The following is a 22,573-nucleotide window of genomic DNA, read 5'->3' on the forward strand; positions in this document are numbered from 1 at the left end:
GAGTAATTCAAAATGACATAATGTGACCTCGTTCTTTGGTTTAAAGTAAATGGGTTCTTTTCTTGATTGGACATTATTTTGGTGAAATAAAGCTTTTAAAAGTCTCAAAAATTTGAGATGTATCTCAGTTGAGGGTTTCTTTCTCTACCCAAAAAGACCTGTGTTTTTCCTTGTGACTATTCAGATGTTTTTAGGCTTGAAGATTGTGCAGAGGCCACCTTTGCCAAGAGAGTTAACCCTTTCATGAAACTAATATGCCAGCATTTTGTGCTTGAGCTAAGTGGAGAAAAAAACATGAACCTAAGACAGGAATCTTCACCTTTTTCTTTAGTTGAATATAAGATACTTTTCATTTTTCCAAAGCCACAAAATTGTGTGTGTGTGCAAGTGAGTGTATGTGTACATATGTATGTCTTATGTAAGGAAGGATAGTTTAGGATTAAAAAATAATAATAATTCTCTAGGTAAACAGAAGATATGTCACTACAAGTTTTACCTGACATCCTGCTGAAAAACCTTAGCAAACCAAGGAAAGAAGAATGATTAAAGAGTGACTCTATAATCTGGTATCTTACAGAAGACTGATTAGTCAGCATCTTCTGGTTATAAATCCATGCTCTAAATATTCCCTTAAAAGACTATATCATTAAATATAAGGAAAAGAAAATTAGTATGCACGCTTCTAACAGTCTATGTCATATGATAAGCTAAACAACTTGCCTTGTTTATCCTCTTCCGATTCACTCTCAGAGCATCCATCAGCCTCATCTTTCACACTGTCATCAGCATCTGGTGCCTTCTGGGATAAGGTTACACTTTCTTTTTCAGGGTCTAAATGATCTTTTTCATCATCTGAGGGTGACTTTGACATTCCATTCATTTGATCATCAGCCCATCCTTCTTGGTTAGCCTTCCCATCTTGTTTCTCCTCCTCTACTTCAAAATCTTCTTCATACTCTGAAAAAGTAAAAATCTCTATGACAATGAAAATGGAATCCCCGTAGTTAACCCATTTCACCTTAATGAGATCTTTGACTCCATTCCTCTTTTTTTCTGGGTCTTTCTTCACTTCTTTTTTAAATAATTAGTGGAAGTGGAAAACTAACAGCAAATGATCAAAGAATGCAATCAATTACATGTATAAGAACACAAAAGAAATGAAGTTCCAAATGACAAGCTTAACGGAGTTCATTTACAGAAGGACATCATCATCTAATAATAAACAAAATGGACAAGAGAAGAAGTTGATAGAAAACAATAGGTTAGAAATAAATTAAAAAGGAAGAGAACGGTATCATAATAATGACAGTTAATTTGGAGATCCAGTGAGGTCATATTTCATATGAAAAATGTTCAAAATATTTGGATATTAAGTTAATGAATAGTGAAGTGGAAAATTTAATTAATCAAGGCCAAAGGCCCTGAGAAGTCACACTGTATAAAGCATATTCTTTGAGAACCAATGGACATCAAGAAAAGGCATTATGAAGGCTTTATACCTAAGCCAGGGTTGCAATCATTTACATTATTCATCCTTACAATCAATGAAACACTTATATTTCAAGAGTAAAAATTAGTACAGCCACTAATTTGCTTCATTCCCTACAGAGGTGCAACAAATCTGTAGCAGAAAAAGAAAACTGTCACCTCATATCAACTCCAGCTGTCCCTTGTGGTTATAAATTTTCACCTTTCATATTTAATTGTTACCCTTTTTCTTTCACCAAAAACTAACAATCTGAAAATGACAACATGCCAAGGATAGAGAGCAAAAGGATTTCATGCAGAACCAATTAAGCAAATAAACAATTATCTTTAAAATGAAAATTACAGGGAAAGTAAAGATTTCCCTATTTTTGTATGTTTTAATTATTAAATATTCTGGTTTCTTTTCCTCTCGAGTAATTACTCAAAATCTATCCACCCTGTCCAATGAAAGAAATTTAATTTAGAAACGCATGCCCTGTGCATATGAGGAAAGCTTTGTTAATGCAGAGACTATATGAGGCAGATGTAAGAGGAAAAGTGAAATCAGAAACTTTAACAAATAAAGACATTTGTCTATATGTCCTTTGTACATGTTCCTGAAAACCCTTCTACTTTTCCCCCCATTATTCCCTCCATGGACAAAACCAAAGAGGGGTAGGATCAAGGGTGGGGAGTGGGGATGGCTGGGGTTGAGGGGAGTGGTGGGAAAATGAAAACAATTGTACTTGAACAACAATTAAAAAAATTAAAAAATTAAAAATTAAAAATAAATTTAAAAAACAAAGGCAAAAAGAATTCATCACAAGATTGTTTTCATTAAAGATTTAATATGAAGAACAATAAATGCAAATTAGTATCTGTAAAGCAGAACTATAAAGTAAGCAAGAAAATGAAAAAGAAGAAAATATAAACCATGAAATGTTTTATATTGCATGAAAGAAACAGGAAATATAATAAATAGAAATATTTTTATTTAAATTTTCAGGTCAACTAATAAGATAATACTTCACTTGACCCGGTTACTTATCAATCAATAAACCTTTAAGCGCAAAAGGACAAAATTGGGAGAGAACACAATCCTTGCCATCAAGGAATCCCCACTTTTTGTTGAGAAAATAAGATGTGTTTACAGATGAGATACAGTACTCATAGAGGTTCATATACATGGTTCCCAGTAATGTTTGTTTCAATACCACTGGGTTTTACCATAATGGATTTTTGTATAGGACTCCATTCATTGTGTGAAATACCGTCCAATGAATATAGTGGGGGAGAGCAGAAAGTTATTTGGATGTTCTGAAAAGCTTCAAAAAAAGTTTAAGCTAGCCACAAAATATACACACAGGGAGATATACACACAAATATCACATTACAGATATTTGCTCCTGGTCGCAGGATAAGCAGGGGACTAGACAGAGCTGAGTGAATTGCTGTGATTCCATCAATAGTATTAGATAGTATTAATTCCATCAATGGGGAAACAGGAGGGTTTTGGAGTCCTGCAGTCCTGAGCCCAAGTCCCAGTTTAAACACTCACTAGGTATGTGACTTAGGTAATCTGCCTCACAAAGCTGTGGTATTAAAAGCAGTAAACCTCGAAACATGCTTAGTACAGTGCCAAAGCCAGTAGGTGCTCAATCAGTATTAGGCATTAGCAGTAATAATGATTATGATTGGGGGGGGGAGGGTGAAGGGAGCTGGTCATTGGACAAGAGAAATTACATACAGTATGTGCTCTATATACTTTAATGGAAGCACCTGATTAAAATCAGAGATGTACAGTTACCACAATTACAGTTGTGTTATTAAAGCAGAGCATAAAGTTGAAGGAAAATGTTGTGAACTACAAGAATAACCCCTGCATCCTATTCTGCAGGAGCTTCTGTGTTTCTTCCCAAAGTATGAACTTTAAGGCTGCCCTGGCTTCATTTTACCCACCACTATCATATCTAAATATCAGTCTCCCATTAACCACAGAACCCTCCATGAGCATTACAGCTCAAAGCATGCCTTTGTGTCATCTACTGACGTGTTTTCAATATGCATGAATTGGTGGCATGCTTTCTGGATTCCTTTTCATGATTTCTTTTTCTCCCCCATCTCATCATCCTTCTTTCTGAGAATTTAATTAGTTTGCTGTTTACCATCCTCACTAATGAGGAAGCGAGTCAACATGAGGTCAACATCAATCCAGCTGCAACCCACCCTCACTGACCTCCATTCCAGCTTCTCGCTGCCCTTCCCATCAGCGACTGTTCTGCAGAGAGCTGAAGCCTAGCCGCTGCTGCTTCTTTCTTTTTTTTTTTAATGGAAATGAGCAATTAAAGTCCATTAACTAGCCAACACAGAAGAAAGATCTTGGAAAAGCTGTATTATAGGCATAAAGTATGCTATGCAAAGTACTGGCCATGTTGGTTTAAGAGAAAATAAATGAAGAAAATGAAAAGCCTCTACTGAACATGACTTTGATAAACCTACAAGTCTTGAAAGTTAAAACAGATGAGAAAGTTAAAATGCATCCCATTTGTTAATCTCTCTGCTATTGTTGTTGCCATAGATATTTCTAAATTCTCAGTCTAAGATGATAATAAAAGACTAGAAGGGATCAGAGAGAGAGAGAGAGAGAGGTAACTGGGTCCAAGCACTGTAAGTGAAATCTTTTTGAAGATAGCCACTTTTTTCTATAATAAAGAGGCATAGAATCCAGTGCTCTACCCGTTCTGTGATTACTTTCTTGGATTACTGAAGCCCATGTAGCAACAAGAGGAGGTGAGGAAGAAGATACCAAGGATGTGCCTTTTCCTGATGCCAGCTCTTTCACAGGTCATGGCTAGCACTCCTATCTAGTCCAGCCTTTGTCTTCTGGGTATAAAAGGGGCACAGGCAGTTCCATTTCTGATCCTTTGGATGTATCACCCATAACCAGGTAACATCAAGGATAGCTTAGGCAGAATAGAAAGTTGGACACTGTTTGAAAGTCTGAGCTTTGAATCAGACAAGCCTGGGTGTTGAAGAGTGGCAGAGTATGCCACCCCAAAATACACAATTTTGGTATAAGGATTATCTTGAGCCAAAGGTCACTGAGAAGTAGTAGATACAAGAAAAGCTTCCTTCCCTCCCCTATTTGCCTAAAAGCAGAACATAAATTTATGAAGGTGTCTCTCTTGCCTCTCTAGCAGAAAGTACAGAGTTAATCATAGGAGACAACTCTATGCCCTTATTACTCCAGATATGCACCAGAGGAATCAACATAACAAACCCCAATAAAACTAGAATTTGTCAATTATTAGTTCCCCACATAAGGTCCATCCAAAAAAAATCCAGCCATTGTTAATATAACAAGAGCAGTTTGCCTGACATGGATATAACCTGGCAGCCCAGGAGAGTTGGCTAGAATGCACATGTGTGAATGATGACAACTTCACTATACCAGTCAGTGGGGGTGGTAGACATCACTAAGTGAGCATGTGCACTGTGTGTCCATCACATCCAAAATGACTGAGCAAGTAGAGCAATGAATCTGCCTCAAGTTTTGCATTAAGCTTAAACATTCCTCTGCGGAAACTATTCAGATGATTCAGAAGGCCAAGGCTGCAGCTATAGACAACTGAAGATTGGTAGCTTCATCACAACAATGTGCCTGCTCATGCATCACATCTCATATAGTTTTTTGGTGAAAGATCAAATCACCCAGATGACTCAGCCTTATTACAGCCCAGATTTGGCACCCTGCAATGTCTTGCTTTTTCCAAAATTAAAATCACCTTTGAAAGAAGAAATTTAAGACCATCAATGAGATTCAGGAAAATATGATGGGGGAGGGGGACAGCTAATGGTAATTGGGAGAACTGTGTGAGGTCCCAAAGTGTCTACTTTAAAGGGAACTGAGGCATCATTGTCTTATGTACAACGCTTCTTGTACCTTCTTCAATAAATGTCTCTATTTTCTATATTACATGGTGAATACCTTCTGGACAGACCTTGTATATTTACCTTCCCACAATTTGCTGCCCCTAGAAGCTCAAAGTCCTTTTCCTTTGTCTTGTCACTTCACTAAAAATATATTGTTCTTTTGCTAACGAGCCATATAAACCTGAGTTCTAACCACTCCTTTCAATTACTCAGTTCTGAGTGCTACCATGGGTATGTGTGATGTGCACGCTAATAAATTTATGCTAGTTTTTCCCTTGTTAATCTCTTTTGTCAATCTAATTTATAAGAACCCAGCCAATGAACCTAAGATGAGTAGAGAGAAAACAGTTTTTCCTTTCCTACAGTTTGAATCCTAGTTCTGTTACTTTTTCTCTGCATGTCTGTCTGAACTGTAGTTTCCCAACTTGTAAAATGGAGGTAATAATAATATCTACCACATGAAATGATGAGGATAAAATGACACAGTGTGAGGAAAGTACTTGGCTCAGTGATCACTGCCTGGCCCTTTTATTACTGTTATTATTACTACTATGTTTACAAATGTGAGTGTGAGGAGAAAGAGGGAGAGAGAGAAGAGGAGGAAGAGAGGGAGGAGAAGAAAAAGAAGAAGGAGAAGAAAAGAGGGGGAGGGAGAAGTGAAGAGGAAGAAGGAGGAAGAGTAACAGGTAGAGGAGTGGAGGGAATAGGGAAAGGAAGTGAGGGGAAAACAGGGGAAGGGTAGAGAGGGGAGAGGAAAGGAGAATAAGAAAACAAAAAGGTTGACGAGTAGAGTCTAGGACCCTAAGCCTATGTCAGCTGCTCCTAGTTATGGAATACTCTACCTCCATATAATCATACAGATTGTGCCTACCTCATGCCAAAGCATCAATATCACCAGAGCAAATACATTCAAACACACACACACAAAAGAAGCAAATTCTATTTGGTCAGAATGGTCTCTCTATGCAGAACTGAATAGAGCCTCTGGCTCACACACACAGACATAAACTCCCCTTCCCCTTCTCCCCTTCACAAGCACCTTCAACCCCTCTAGAGGCTGGTGACACAGGGTTCCAGGCAAAACAGTGGAAGAAGGTGGTCAGGGATTCCTAGCATGGAACAGAATTACCTAAACACCATAACTGAATAATATCACACAGTGCATAGTTTTGCAAATTTTGATAATTACATGTTAAAGACTTAAGCAAAAGAACAACAGCAGTAACAACAAAAGAACCCTGTATCATTAGTTACCTTACCATATTTATATATATTTTCCTGGTCATCTTCCCAAACATGTTGTTTTCCTTTATGTTTCATTTCTTCTACAGCAGTCCGCACTTCTTCAACCCCTGTTTTTCCTTCTTCAGCTGAAAAAAAGCCTGAAGCAGAGCTTTTGCTCCCCTCCATCTCATTTCTTCTTGTCTTCATGTATGCTCTATCCTTCCCCAGTTTCCCCTCACCCTTCTTCAGTTCCTCTCCTTTATCAACACTTATTTGTTTCTTCAGTCTCGGTGAAGTTAGTTTTTTGTCAAGGCCCATTGCAATAATGCACCTATGAAAAATATGAAGATATGGTGTTTATCAACCTGTGTATATAGACAGTGGGACTTCAAAGTTTTTTTAAATTGCTTATCTTTATATATTCTTGTAATAAATGTAATAATAAATATTTTATTAAAGTATACATCATTAACTAAAAGTAAACTTTTTATTAATACTAAAATCTTATAATGAGCAGAACAAATTCTTAGTAATTTTACCCACAATAATAAACAAGAAAACAACAATAAGAAATTTAGTCCCAAACTAAAAGTAGTGCTTTAAAGCATATTATTGTCCTTATAACAGAGTTCAATACATGTACATCATTCAAGTCCTTAAATATGGATTATGTGATAAAAGAACATTCAGGTTTACAAACACAGAGAAACTAAAATAAAAATAATCAGAAGAAAAAAGATGCCATTCAGTCTTTGGTAATTCATTATTCCAACAACACAACAACAAAAGAGTACATGCAAGGCTGACTCTAAACAAACATGGTTGATTTTTTTAAGAAACATACAGTCACATATTGTACCCTTTAAATAAACACCTCAGGAACCTTCAGTTTATTTTAATATAATAGTCATTATTACTTTTAAAATGGCCTTTGAGGCCATAAAAAGAGAGAGAAGGTCACTTCATAATACTGAAGGGAAGAATTCATCAAGAAGACATAAACATTGTAAAGTTATATGCACCCAAAATAGAAGTACCCAAATATATAAAGAAAATCTTGGAAGACTTCAAGAAAGATGTAAACAAAAACACACTTATACTATGAAATTTTAACATCCTACTGTCAACAATGGACAGATCTTCCAAACAAAGATGCAACAAGGATATCATGGTACTGAATAACACCCTAAATCAAGTGGACTTAACTGATATATACAGAACTTTTCACCCCAAAGAAGATAAATATACATTCTTTTCAAATGCACATGGAACATTCTCAAAGATAGACCACATGATAGAACACAAAACAAGCCTCAGTGAATTCAAGAAAACTGAAATCATATCAAGCATTTTCTCACATAGCGATGGCTTGAAACTAGAAACCAACCTAAGGGAAAAAAACTCAAAAACAGTCAAATTCACAGAGACTGAATAATATTATTAAACAATAACTGGATTAACAAGATCAAGGAAGAAATCAAAAAGTTTCTGGAAACAAATGAAAATGAACCCACAAAAGCCTAAAACCTATGGGACACAGCAAAGGTAGTCCTGAGAGGGAAGTTCATAGCAATACAGGCCTACCTAAAAAAGATAGAAAATTTTTAAATAAACAACCTAACACTACACTACAAACAAAGCCCAGAGAAAGTAGAAGGAAGGAAATAATCAAGATCAAAGCAGAATTGAATGACATAGAGACTAAAAGAACAATTCAAAGAATCAATAAACCCAGAAACTGGTTCTTTGAAAAGATAAACAAAATTGACAAGCCTTTAACCAGACAAAGCCCATATTTAGAAATCAAAGGAAGTGTATACTGTGTTCATGAACTGGAAGAATTAACATCATTAAAAATGTCCATACTACCCAAAGTAATTTATAGATTCAACATGGTCCCTATTAAAATACCAATGACATATTTCACAGATATAGAACATTTCAAAAATTTACATAGAGCCATAAATGACCACAAATAGCCTCAGCCATTTTGAGAAAAAAAAAACAAAGTAAGAAGGATCACAATACCTGATATCAAACTATGTCACAAGGCCACTGTAATCAAAATAGTCTGGTACTGGCAGAATAACAGACACATAGATCAATGGAACAGAATAGAGAGCCCAAAAATAAACCCAAGTCTCTATGGTTAATTAATATTTGACAAAAAGGTCAGGACCATAAAATGGAGTAAAAATAGCCTCTTCAATAATTGGTGTTGGGAGATCTGGACAGATACATGCAAAAAAAATGAAAATAGACTACCAAATTACACCATACACCAAAATAAACTTGAGGTGGATAAAAGACTTAAATATAAGTCATGACACCATAAAAGTCCTAGAGAAGAACAGAGGCAGGAAAATTTCAGATATCCCATGCAGCAATATTTTCACCAATATGACCTCTAAAGCAAGGTATTTAAAGGAAAGAATAAACAAATGGGACTACATAAAATTAAAAAGCTTCTGCACAGCTAAAGAAAACAGTATTAAAATAAAAAGTGAGCCAGCTATATGGGAAAATATATTTTCCAATGATACTTCAAACAAGGATTTGATCTCCAAAATATACAAAGAACTCACACAACTCCACACCAAAAAGATAAAGAATTCAATTAAAAATGGGCAAAGGACCTGAACAGACACTTCTCCAAGGAAGACATGCCAAGGGCCCACAGGCACACAGAAGGATGCTTAGCATCACTAGCCATCAGAGAGATGCAAATTAAAACCACAATGAGATACCACTTCACACTAGTCAAAATGGCCATCATAAACAAATCAACAAACAACAAGTATTGGAGAGGATATGGGAGAAAAGTGAACCCTAGTGCACTGTTGGTGGGAATGAAGACTGGTATAGCTACTGTGAAAAACAGTATGGAATTTCCTCAGAAAATGAAAAATGTAACTGCCTTTTGATCTGGCAATTCCACTACTGGGATTATATCCTAGGAACCTATGCACCCCAATGTTCATAGCAGCACAATTTACAACAGCCAAGCACTGCAAGCAACCTAGGTGCCCATCGGTAAATGAGTGGATCAAAAAACTATGGTACATTTACATGATGGAATACTACACAGCAGAAAGGAAGAACTCCTACCCTTCACAACAGCATGGATGGAACTGGATAGCATTATGCTAAGTGAAATAAGCCAGGTGGCAAAAGACAAATACCATATGATCTCACCTATAAGTGAAGCCTAATCAACAAAACAAACAAATAAAAAAGAACCAGAGACATGGAAATAAAGAATAAACTGGCAGTGACCAGAAAGGAGGGGGAAAGGGGATAACAGAGGAAAGATCAGAGGTAACAGTCAAGTCAAGGAACATGTACAAAGGACCCATGGACAAGGACAATGGGGTAGGAATTGTCTTTGGGAGTGGGGTGGGATGGGGCAGAGGGGAGCAACTGGGGGAAAAATGGGGACAACTGTAACTGAACTTAACAATAAAAGAATGTCAGGCACAAAGTGTATAAAACATAATTCCATTTATATAAAAATATCAAATAAACAATATCAAATATTTTAATAAAAATTAAAAGAAGAATGGCCTTTGAAACCTGTACCACAATCTTTGGTGATTTTTATTGGCACTAAGCTTTGTTCTTTACAGATGGCAATAATTTGTAGAGGCCATAAAGTTATTCAAAGTCAAATCTGGTGAACCAAGCAGATAATCTGCATGTATTAAGACATTTGAAAAATACTCAAATCAATTACAAGTCACATAAATAATTTCTCCCATAGCTTTTATCCTATCTTTCATTAATACCAAAATAAGAATTCCAATAATGACAATACATACATTAATAAAATGATAATTATAATAAGATTACAGAGCACTCCCTCTGTGTCAAGCTCTTTGCTATGTACCATATATGCATTATTTTACCAGATTTGTTACACCACTGATAAATTAAGAACTATCATCACACTGCTTTTCAATGAGGAATTGAAGGCTAAAAGGGTTCCTTGACGTGCTGAAGCTCAGCCTGCAGGTCAATGATGGAGCAGGATTCCAGCTCAGGACTGTTAAACCCCAGGAACTCACATTAAAGTACAAAAATATTGTTAGATTACAGATATAGTTCTCTCAGATGACTAGCTACACAAGCAAATTAACAGAATCTGGAGAAGTTTTCACCAAGATCTAGAGATAATCCATGATCTGTAAAAAGGGCTTGGGCGCAAATCAACCTCCACAGTCCTTCTCCTCTAGAAATAACTCCTCTCTTTGTCTACAGGTCACATGATTATCAGGGAACTGGATCAAACGGGAGCAGCGGGGGGGGTGGGGGGGGAGGTGAAAAGAGATTAGAATGCAGTAGAGACTTGTCAGTACAGGAAGAAAAGAAATAATGTGTAAAATTTAACAATTGCCTCAATGTGAATCAAATCCAATGGCAATCTTTTTTTTTCCAGAAAAGAGGAAGTAAAACTGTCTTTATTTGCAGATGACATGATACTATATATAAAGAACCCCCAAGATTCCATCAAGAAACTACCAGAACTTTTTTTAATTTTAATCATTGTTCAAGTACAGTTTTCTGTCCTTTACTCCCATCCCAGCCCACCCACCCATCCCTCCCCACCTCCCTCCCATTTCCACCTCCCCTAGTTTTTGTCCATGTGTCCTTTATATTTGTTCCTGTAAACCCTTCCCATTCTCCCCTGAAATTCCCTCCCGTCTCCACTCTGGTCACTGTCAGCCTGTTCTCTATTTCAGTGTCTTTGGCTATATTTTGTTTGTTCATTAATGGCAATTTCTTAAATTCAATATTCACTGAATTTCAGCTATCTGCAATCTAGCAACAGCATAGGAATTCTGTCAAGAAGCAAATATGAGAACTTAGTTATGTCACTTCACTTTTGAGTACGACCCCACCCCCGCCCTCCAGTCCGTGAAACAAAACTAGAAGGATCTGCGCTCAAAGTACCTCTCAGGTTGTAAGAAATGAGATGAGTGCACTTCCCTCACTCACATTAAGCATGATAAATACATAACTACCATGATGATGCACTTAGCACATTGTTTTCCGTAAAATAAAGGTGTCGTGAATCTTCACAGAATATGACTACCTGCATTGCCTTCTGTTCAAGCTGTTCTTCCCTTATCCATGGCAACATCAAATCCATTGATTTGGAGCCTCTCATATGCTGTTACTTTAAGTTTACGTTGTGAATGTGTAGATGCTTTGATGCCTCCCTACTGCATGCACAGACTTTTTATTGCCCATCTGCTTAAGGGAATTGGACAAACAAAGTGAGTAACATCTGTGCTCTCCTCCTCACTGACTACCTAGTTGACTTCGGAGTATAATTTGAGGTGTTGATTACTTGAGCTCCAAGCTCTCTGCTTTCTATTTGGTAGGGCAATTCTCCTTTCTGTGTTTCACTCTGGTAACTGAAAATAACTACCAGGCCTCTTCGAGCAGTTCCCACGACTATGAGGTAAGTACAATGGTTGAACCGCAACACTTCAGAAGGGACCACAGCTGAGCTTTCCTTGTTTTATGAGAACCTTAAGCAGGTAATTCCTAATCATTTTTAGTACTGGAATTCCCTGCTGTTTTATTTTATCAGAATAAAACTTCCAAGGACAACTACTTTTTAAGTGAATTAAAATTAATTTCATTTTTAACAAATTGGAAGAATTAATGGACAGCCCTTAAAATGAGTAAAAGTATTATGGATGTGACAATAAAAAACAAAGGTTATTCAATATTACAAGTAACATCAGTCTCCTTCAGGGTAGTTCTCCACTGTCACTGGAGCTCTGCAGCCTGGTGTCAGAGTGGCACTCAGGTGGCAGGGCCAGACGGGCAAGGAGCCAGCACTCACCCACCCATCCATCCCTGCCCCCATTAAACCAGTCTGCCTCCACTGTCACCTGGTCTGCAGCAGGCAGATATCAAATGACACCACACTGTTCTACTTTGGACATTTACAGATTTTGTTTGAAGAAATGATAATGAAGCTAACAAAAAACAGAAAATGGGTGAAGGGAGTCAAGAGGTTAAATTAAAACGTCGTTTAGAGTTTAAGAAAATAATAATTAAATTTAAAAAGAAAACCAGTGACTATAAGAACTGTGACTTTCAGCTGAGGGTAATAGGACTTACTCTTTAATATCATAGCTACTTGCTACTGTTATTTGAAAAGCTCAAAGAAAGAAGCTAGAGACTAGTGAAATCATGTAAAGAAGTGCACAGAGGCCAGTGAGTGTTGCATTGGAAAAGAGAAGACATCAATCAGATTTTGGAATTGATTGTTAAACCCCCACAGAAAGTGTTTAGGACCAAACATTTACAGCTTAAATTTACATAGCACCTCCCAAAGAATGCAATATGTTTACACATGGATGGTTGTGTATATAAGCTCATTAGCTCTCCTAAGACTTAAAGAGACATTTGTTAAATGAGCTGCCCACAAATATGCAGGAAGAAAACTTGAATTGGAACAGAAAAGCAACTTCCGGTGGGTCCTAAGTACACTCGGGCAATCCTATTATATTGTCTGAGACCATGCACTCTCCCACTTACTGGATGACACTTTCACACCTCACCTCTCTCCTAAACCCTCCAAATCCCTCCTCTTCCAGCCTCAACTTCACAGATAAATTCTTGTTTGACTAAAAAAATAGAAACAATCAGCAGAGGCCTTCCAGTTTGTCTAAACACATCCACCAACTTACCTCTCTCTCTATTCCTTATGCCATTTTTCCACCTCTTGTTACAATGTTTCTTCTCCTCTGAGGTTAACACCTCTGCTTGAGCCCTGGATCCCACCTCTTCTCATCCACCCCAGCACGGTGCCCCAGCAATTTCTTCCTCTATGCCATTCATGTTTTATCAATTTTTTCCCTCTATAGTATCAATTTTTTTATTCTCTAGTGTATTAGTCCTATCAGCCAATAACCATATTATACTAACTTCCTTCTTAAAAAATAAAATGACCCCTCTGACCCCAACATCCTCCTACCTTGCTGCCACCCAATTTCTACCCTTTATACAAATACTTATCTATATCCTCTGGCCTTCGCTCATTTCCAATTATGTCTTAAACCCACTCCAGTGAAACTTGCATGCCTATCACTCCACTATAACTTGTCCCAAGGTCAACAATAACCAACACATTACCAAATCATGCTCAATTCTCATTCTTCATTTACTTAATTTATCTATAGATTCAACCATGTTGGTCATGTCTTTCTTTTCATATGTTTTATTCATTTCCTGTTTTATACATCATTCTTTAACTTCTCTTTCTAATCACTGGCTTTCCTTCTTAGGCTTTTTGCTTGCTCCCCTTTATCATCCTCGTTTTTGAACTGGAGTGACCTGGAGCTCATTACTCAGGCATCTTCTCTATCTGCATTAAATTCTTAAGCAATCTCATCCCATCTTATGATTTAAATGTCATATATATGCAAACTATTCTCAAATTTATATTTCCAGCTTGGACCTCATATCGGAACCTATGGATATCTTAAACTTAATTTGCTCAAAACCAAAACCTCTTCATTCCACTTTGAAACCTGTTTTTTTCCACAATCCTCCCCATCATAGTACAGTTAACTGGACATCTTTCCAGTTCTTCAAGTGAAAAACTTTTCAATCATCTTTGACTCTGCTCTTTATCCTATAACCTATATCCAGCCCATAAATAAATGCTGTAAACTCTGTCTTCAAAATACATGCAGAACACAGTCACTTCTGTTTCTAACATTCTCTCTCTGCTCTGGACTAAAGTAGTTTCTACCTTTCCCCCAACCTCCCTCATTTATTTTTGCCATAGGAGCTACTGCCAAATCATGATAGGCCATTGCGCAAAACTTACCACAGAAGCTTTGTGTCATTCTCAGAATAAAAGTCAAAGTCCTGCTCTGACCTTCGGTCCCGCATTACCTGGCCCCCTTGTCTCTCTGACCTCATCTCCTGTCATCACTCCATCCCTTATTTTGTCCTCACTAGTGACCTATGTCTCCCTTACCCTGTTTTGTGTTCTTCATGCTCAGTACCATCTGATATATGTTAATTAGTTTACTGGGATATTTGCTCCTTCCCCATTAAAACAGACTCCATGGGGGGAGGTACTTTGGTTGGTTCACTGCTGAGTTCCAGCTTGGCATATAGTCAATTCTTTACGAGGACTTTCAGAAAAAAAAATTAAAGAAAGCTTGTAAGGAAGTCCCCTAATTTCAAACACAATATTCAACATCAAAGTTGACAAACAACAATCAAAGCTGACTTTTATCGTGCATTTATTTTATTATGCCTGAGGCTAAAATTAGGGGCTTAAGAATGATATTTGGGCCACAGCACAATGCAGTCACAGCTTGAAAATGTATAACCTATACTATCCAATCTTATAAACCAAATGCTTGTACGAATTTTAGGGCTTAATCCAAAACCAGTTCCTAAGAGGAAATGGGAATCCTTCCTCTTTCACCCCAGAAACAGAACTTAAAGCATGATAAGGAAAGGAACAGAGAAAGAAACATAATTTGAAACACCACCAGCTTTTATCCCCATTATACAATATGTCTAGACATCTAATTTAGATCTTAAAATTTCAGGTACAACACACAGTTAAACCACCTTAGATATTTTAGTTTCTTAACAAATGGTGCAGAAAAATGTATCAGTAAAAGCATCAGAAGAAAATGTAGCAAAACACGCCCTCCACCAAAAGACATTTGTTTCCATACTTGTAGCAAGGGGATGATCTCTCCACACACACAAACCCAAAGTAGCCTCTTTTGCCTCCAAGTCTGGAACCTTTCCGATGCTTATATTCACAGCAGGAGCTTAACCTGTTCACTTGCATCCCATTCAGGAAAAAGGTGAGACTGAAGGGGAAACCATGATGTCTTTTGGAAATAAACTGAAAGGTCTCTGGAATTAAAAAGGAAATAAATTAGTTAAAGCAACTGACTTTGGACTAACATGTTCTACATCACATTTTTCTGTTAGATAATACAATAGTATTATCTAGATCACCTTTTAACATGGGAACCATTTTTAATCATGAAAAAACATTCTTTATTTTTACTTATTAAAAGCACTCTAAGCCTTCATAAAACTCTTTGTTTTATAGTAATAATAATAACAACACCACCTATCATTTTATGAGCACTTACTATGGCCAGACATTATGCCTGATTACGGTGGGTGTATTTCTCAACAACCACATGAGGTGGGAATGTGACTATCACTAGTTTCCAGATGCAGACATGAAGACTTAGAGAAGTGCAGTGATTTACCCAAAATCATACAGTAAATGGGAAAGTTAGTATTTGAATCTAAACAGCTCTCTCTAGATCCTATGCCTTTATCTTGCTATGTTATCTATTAAAGAAGTACACGACAAAAGGCTAATGTGAACTCAGTAAGGCTTTTAAATAAATGAGTATTTTAAGTCATGACATGAAAAATCCTAATTCATACACAGATGAGGCAGACTTACTTGGTCTCCAATCCATTCTCAATTCCACCTGAATCTGAGACCCCTTTTTTCCTCAAAAGTCCCACCAATACTAACAACCATTGCTTTCAATTAATAGGTTTTCATATTCCAAGCCTTTATAAGGCTCTTTGAAAAGATCTCACCGTAGAGTTCCCAAACCCTGCATCTGAAATACCATATTCTAGAGTGACTCAGAAACCTGCTACTCCTGACACTGCTAATGTCACTTCCTACAAAAAAAAAGTTTCCCTGGATTCTTCTACTTCTACTAAGAAAAGAGTTAAAATAATAATTTTTGCTCCTCTTCTATGTACATATTTCTATTGTTGCACATATCACACTATATTAAAATATGTCTGCAGCAGCAAATGTTGGTATGCATCAGAACCACCTGGAGAACTTATTAAAACTTATACTGCTGGGCCTCACCTCAGAGTTTCTGATTAATTAGGACTCCAGAATTTGCATTTCTCTCAAGTTGCCAAGTAATGCTATGCTGTTGGTCCAGAAATCACACTCTGAGAACCCTGATATAGATGTTGGCTGCCCTATATGTTTGTGAAATCCATGAGAGCTGAAGTTGGACATACTCACCTTCATTTCCCCAGATCCCGGTGCAACGGCATAGGAGGCCCCCAGTAAATAATCAGTGGATTCTTATTTTAATCCATTTCTTTTACAGTCATCTAGAAATACTGTATATACTACATTATGCTTCTAAAAGTAAACCTGACTAAATAAGTCTACTAAAGAATAGACTTACTGAGAAAGTAATTCTGTCATTTATACATTAGATGCTATAGATTCTAAAATCCAATTGTCTTTATGATATATGGGCTCTTTAGTGGTAACCAGAAACCTTTCATTCAAGAAACTTGAATGGGGCATTCACGTGATATGATCCATTCTGCTGCAGCATCACACCCAAAGTACCCAGCCCAGGAAGAGGGTGCACCCAAGGAAATGCTGAGAATGGGCATGGGACATTAACTTCTAGATGTGACTGCTCTTCTGTTTGCTACTCATCTGACTGCAGAGCTCACCCACTGACTAGTTCCATTTCTTTCTTTCTTTTTCCCAAACTTACTAAACAAGAATTGACACCTCTGCCTTTATTCCCTTAATATTTTGTAATTTTATATTTTAAATTTTAGCAACACTTCCCAACCCTGACTTGATGGTTTCTACATAGAGTAGTGGAAAGAAAGCAAACCATAAATTTGCATTTCAGAATTCTTATCTGTGAAATAGAGATGGCAGGAGGAGTGGGTGAGGGAGTGAGGTGGAGGGGGTGACCCAGTCTGGCCACTTCACAGAGCAGTCTTAATGATTACATAAGGTTCAGTATTAGAAAGCATTCTATAACATTTATATAATGTAGTTATTCACTGTTGACTGACAATGGGTAGCACTATTTTAGTCAGTGAGGAGAAATAAAAATACTGAAAAAATGTCAAATGGGGTCCCTTCCTTCAAGAACTTATAATTTAGCCGGACAGAGACTAATTGAATATACCAGACTTCTGGAGTGAGGTCATCAAATCCTCTCCCCTTAGAACGGTGAATCTGAAAATGGACCAAAGTTTTAAAATAAACCAAGCAGCAGTTATTCATGAAAATAGGCTGAATTTTTGGTAAGAGCAGTGGACATCGGAGGCACTCTCTCCTGAGGCTGCTCCTGTCTCTCTCACCTGCCACTATTTCATCACCAGAGTTCTAACAGGGTAGGGCAGGCCATAAATAACCAGCAGCTTCACTGTCAGTGGGGGCTGACTTGATTTGGAAGAGAAGACAAAAACTTTGCCCAGTGGCATTACCACTGATAAGTAGCAATTTCAGAGGCAAGCTAACATAGAAGGCCAGAGGTTCTACTAGCCTGAAACTGTAGTTCTAATTAGGGCAAGGAACAGGCCAGTAGATTAGCCAGAAATTTAACTGAGAGATACAGGTAATAAGGCAATCATAGATGCATTCGTAGGGGAGCAAAATTTGCCATCCCGAGATGTGTCTCTTTGGCATAAGGATTATTTTAGGCTGATTATTTCTACCAAGCAAAAGACTGAGAAAGAACCTTTGACCTTCCTCCTAACTGCCTAAAAGAAGTCAGAGGACCTGCTCAGTAAAGGAAACTGTCATCACATATAACTGTAGCTTAGTATGAACTAGGTGAGAGACAGGGAGGACCCTAGCAAGGCCCATTTGATTAGTTTTCTCTCTGACCCATTGTTTCTGTATGACTTGTTTACCAAACATTAACTTGTTTCATCTGCCTGTGAATTGCTTCACTTCTCTTTGAAGTTCCAGACCTCTACCTCCTTCTCCTTAGCCTAGAAGGACATATGTACCTCATCTTGCCTAACTGTCTGGAATCTCTTATGTTTGTGCAGATTCCCTGGATGTGTGTGCTGGATTTTCTCCTGTTAATCTGCCTCATGTCATTTTAATTATTTGACCAGCCCAAAGAACCAAAGAAGGGAAGGGGAAAATTTCCCTCCTCCACACATCCAATTAGCTTGTACACATCCTCAGGTACCTGGAAATGGAATAGATTAGAGTAGGCCCAACCTATTCATACAACACTGGACAACTGGGAGTTTGCATTCACAAATAAGGAAAACACAAGAGAGTCTAGTGTGAAATCAAAGTTGGAGAAGACTTGAAAACTGCCTGAACTTGGAATGTACTCTTGAACTCACTATAGCAAGTTGAACACTGCCCTCTAAAAATTCATGGCCACCTAGAACCTCAGAATGTGACCCAATTTGAAAATAGCATTTGGCAGACATAATTAGTGAAGGATCAAGATGAGATCACCCTGGATTTGTTTTATTCTAATTCCAATGACCAATATTCTGATAAGAGAAAAGAACACACACCAAGACACACAGGGAAGCATGACATGTGAAGACACAAGCAGGGATCACAGTGATGGAGCTGAAAGCCAGAGAACACCAAGAGTGACTGAGAATCATCAAAAGGTGGAAGAAACAAGTAAGGGTTTTTCCCTAGAGCCTTTAGAGGGAACATAAACCTGCTAACACCTTGATGTTAGACTTCTGGCCTCCAAAACTGTGAGAGAATGAATTTCTATTGTGTTAGCCATCAGTTTGGAGGACGATTTTATGCCAGCTCAAGACAATAGAATGTAAAAACAATCTGAGCAGAGACATCACTGGCTGTGTACCAAGGAGAGAGAGAAGGAATTTCACAGAACTGTTCCAGATCAGTTACTAAACAAACAACAACAACAAAAAGCAAGAACAATAATCTTCAAGAGGAAAAAGTCAAAATTCAGAATCACAGTTGCTCTAATACATGACCATTGTTGCTCTAATACATGACCTAATACATGAACATGACCTAATACATGTTCAGTTTTTCACAAAAAGTCAAAAGATGCATAAAGAAACAGGAAAGTATGACCCATACTCAGAAAAAAGGCCATCAAAACCACTCCTAGAAGCCTACTCAAGAGAAATGAAAGCAGGTGTCTACATAAAAACCTGTATTTGTGTATTATAACAGCATGATTTATAACAGTCCTAAAAGTGGAAACAATACAAATGTCCACCAACTAGAAATGGATAAATAAAATATTATACATCCATAGGATAGAAGATATGCACTCGTATTCAGTGATATGAGAAGAGAGCAACTATTGATAGATGATCCAACTGGATGACCCTCAAAAGCATTATGCCAAGTGAAAGAAGACAGCAAATACCACCTATTGCATAATTTCATTTATGAAATGTCCAGAAAAAGCAAATCTGTAGAGACTGAAAGCAGATTGGTGGTCGCCTGAGGCTGGCTGTAAGAACGGGGATTAACTACTAATGGGCACAAGGAAACTTTTAGAAGCAATGGAGACATTCTAAAACTAGTCTGTGATAGATACTGGATGCACAACTCCACAAAATACCTAAAAATCAGTGAATTGTACCCAGAATAAATGAATGTTACAGAATGTGAGTTTTACCTCAACAAAGGTATTTCAAAAAACTTAAAAAATCTACATGTGCTAACCAGATAAAAAACAGTTCATATAAGTCCCCATACAATGAAACGATCTGGTTTTAAGTGTAGCACGAGAGCCGTAGCCATCACAAGAGATGGATATCACAAAATAGAAGTCAGCTGAGAAAGTTTCACAACCTTATTCTGAATCTTAAAAGATGGGGAAGATTTGAATTTAAAATTCTATTTTGAATTTGAAATCCATTGTCCTATTGCAGACAAAGGAAATGTCACACAAAAAGACAAGATAACAGAATTGAGGTGCAGGGAGAGTAATGTGTAATGCACAAATAGTGACAATAGAATCAGGTCTGGAAATACAAGAAAATGGGGCAGAAAAGGAAGAAATTATAAGAGGGTCAGAAACCAGTTACTTTGTTCTTTGTATCCACATGAACCCAGGAGGCCAAGGTTTGCCTCATGTGAGATGATGAACATGGCTGATCAAAATGCCTGTGAAGAACTGCATTCTTCACAAGTAGCAGAAATTTTCAGTGACTTGCTAAGTGTGCGTAATAAACAATCAACGTGTGGCTTTATGTCAAACCACAAGACATCATGAATTACTATGGGAATAAAGGATGCATTTGCCACATTATTAAATAATTAATTGTATTGTTATTTCCCACCCAGAAGCAAGACAACTTAACAAATGCCACATTTTTAATGAGTTTACTGCTCCAAGCATAATGTTAATTTTTTTTACAGAAATCTTTTTAAAAACTATTCACATTTCACTGAGTCTTGCACAGCTTTGATTTGTAAAAAGGGCAGATTCTTTTCAGTTCAGCTAAATTGCTAAGATTGCTTAACCAACCCTGAGCCATTGCACTTTCCAATTTTGAATGCTTATTTTCCTGATAACGAAGGGACAAGCTGAGACAAAATTATTGTGTGGACAGGATTCAATTATGTAAGTCCCCATTCCATCCTATTACTTAAGACTGTCCAATGACATAACAAAAAGACTATCCCAGGACCAATATTTTTGCAAAAAAAAAAAAAAAAAGCACACAACCAAGTAACTCTCTTGTAACATTTGGTTTTGCACGCTAGTCAGAGAGGGTATGTAGTCTCCCAGAAACTCATTCAGCTAAGTCATGTTCTTCTTTCATTTGTATGTACCATCTTTTCCAGCAGTCAAATAGACATTATATATGCATTTTATTGAATAAACAGTGATCTAAGACCCAGGAAGAGTTTTATTATGTTAATTCCAACTTTACAGTATAGCTAATTTCAGCAATTCTTCTAAACTAATGGCTGAAAGTTATACTGTTAAAAAATAAATGCATGTATCTACGCTACTATCACTAGCAGTTTCATACTCATCATATAAAAGTGTCAGAAAACCTTTGCTACTGAAAAAAGCTAAGTGGGGATGGAGGGTGCTAAGCAAAGGCCCTGCACCTGGTTAGGGGGACGAGATCTGCTCTTGATCGTGCCCAGAGCTGCACGTGTGCCCTTGGGAAGCCTGTACCTCTGGACTCCTCTCCTTTTCCTTACCTACAAAATGGAAGGAATGAACTCTCAAATGCTGTAACAAAGTGAGACAAAGCAAATCATAGCTCAGCCAAGTATAAAAATGGGGGAAATATTTCTAGCATTATTTTTATAAATTTTATTTTATAAAAGAAAATGTATTTTTATTTATAAATAAAATGTTATAAGTAAAAATATAATTTATTTTAAATTAAAATTAACATTCACATGTTCACCCTTCCTTATGTTGGAAAGTTTTGATATTTAATTCCTCAATATGTACAGTTTCTATTTAATTGCTTGAATTTTTAAAATTAATATTACTGTTTTTTAAAAAGATTTTATTGATTTATTTTTAGAGGGAGAGGAAGAGAGGGAGAAAGAGAGGCAGAGACACATCAGTGTGTGGTTGCCTCTCACACACCCGCTGTTGGGGACCTGGCCTGCAACCCAGGTATGTGCCCTGACTGGGAATCAAACTGGCAACCCTTTGGTTTGCAGGCTATCATTCAATCCATGAAGCCATACCAGCCAGAGCAATATCACTATTTTCTTGATGAGGGAAAACAGACAAACCAAAAGTAATAACTCCATGTTTGCCCCCAACTCCCCCCTTAACCCCCAAGTCTATATATCAAGGAAACCAAAGATGGAGACATAGGTAAACACGGCTTGCCTCCTCATACAACCACAGAAAACACACAACTACACTACAAAATAAATATCACCCACAATCATCATAAAATTGAGCTGTAGAGAAGTCCAACAACCAAGGAATTAAAGAAGCCACATTCATCCAGAGGGGCAGGAGAAGTAGAGACACACAGAGAGGCACAGATATGCAGACACATGGAATGAGCAGTCCCACACCCAGGTGTGGTAGATAAAAATTGGGAGGGATACCTCAGGAGCAAGGTATCCCAGCCCCAGACCAGACCACACAGCCCAGTATTCCAGTGCCCCGCAGAT

At 37.4% G+C, this 22,573-nt stretch overlaps 1 protein-coding gene across 2 annotated transcripts in view; it reads right to left on the reverse strand.

Annotated features, from left to right (window-relative positions):
- The window catches only part of ERICH3 (glutamate rich 3), a 113,852-nt gene that overhangs the window by 28,048 nt on the left and 63,231 nt on the right, over positions 1-22,573 (reverse strand). For both annotated transcript variants that reach the window (XM_028513390.2, XM_036026293.1), the window contains 3 exons: positions 15,348-15,534; positions 6,660-6,955; positions 721-957 (listed from right to left, as the gene is read on the reverse strand). In XM_028513390.2, the coding sequence (XP_028369191.2) occupies positions 721-957; positions 6,660-6,955; positions 15,348-15,534 (720 nt within the window). The remainder of the gene's footprint in view (positions 1-720; positions 958-6,659; positions 6,956-15,347; positions 15,535-22,573) is intronic.

This window comes from Phyllostomus discolor, chromosome 5 (genome assembly GCF_004126475.2).
Source record: "Phyllostomus discolor isolate MPI-MPIP mPhyDis1 chromosome 5, mPhyDis1.pri.v3, whole genome shotgun sequence".
Classification (NCBI taxonomy): domain Eukaryota; kingdom Metazoa; phylum Chordata; class Mammalia; order Chiroptera; family Phyllostomidae; genus Phyllostomus; species Phyllostomus discolor.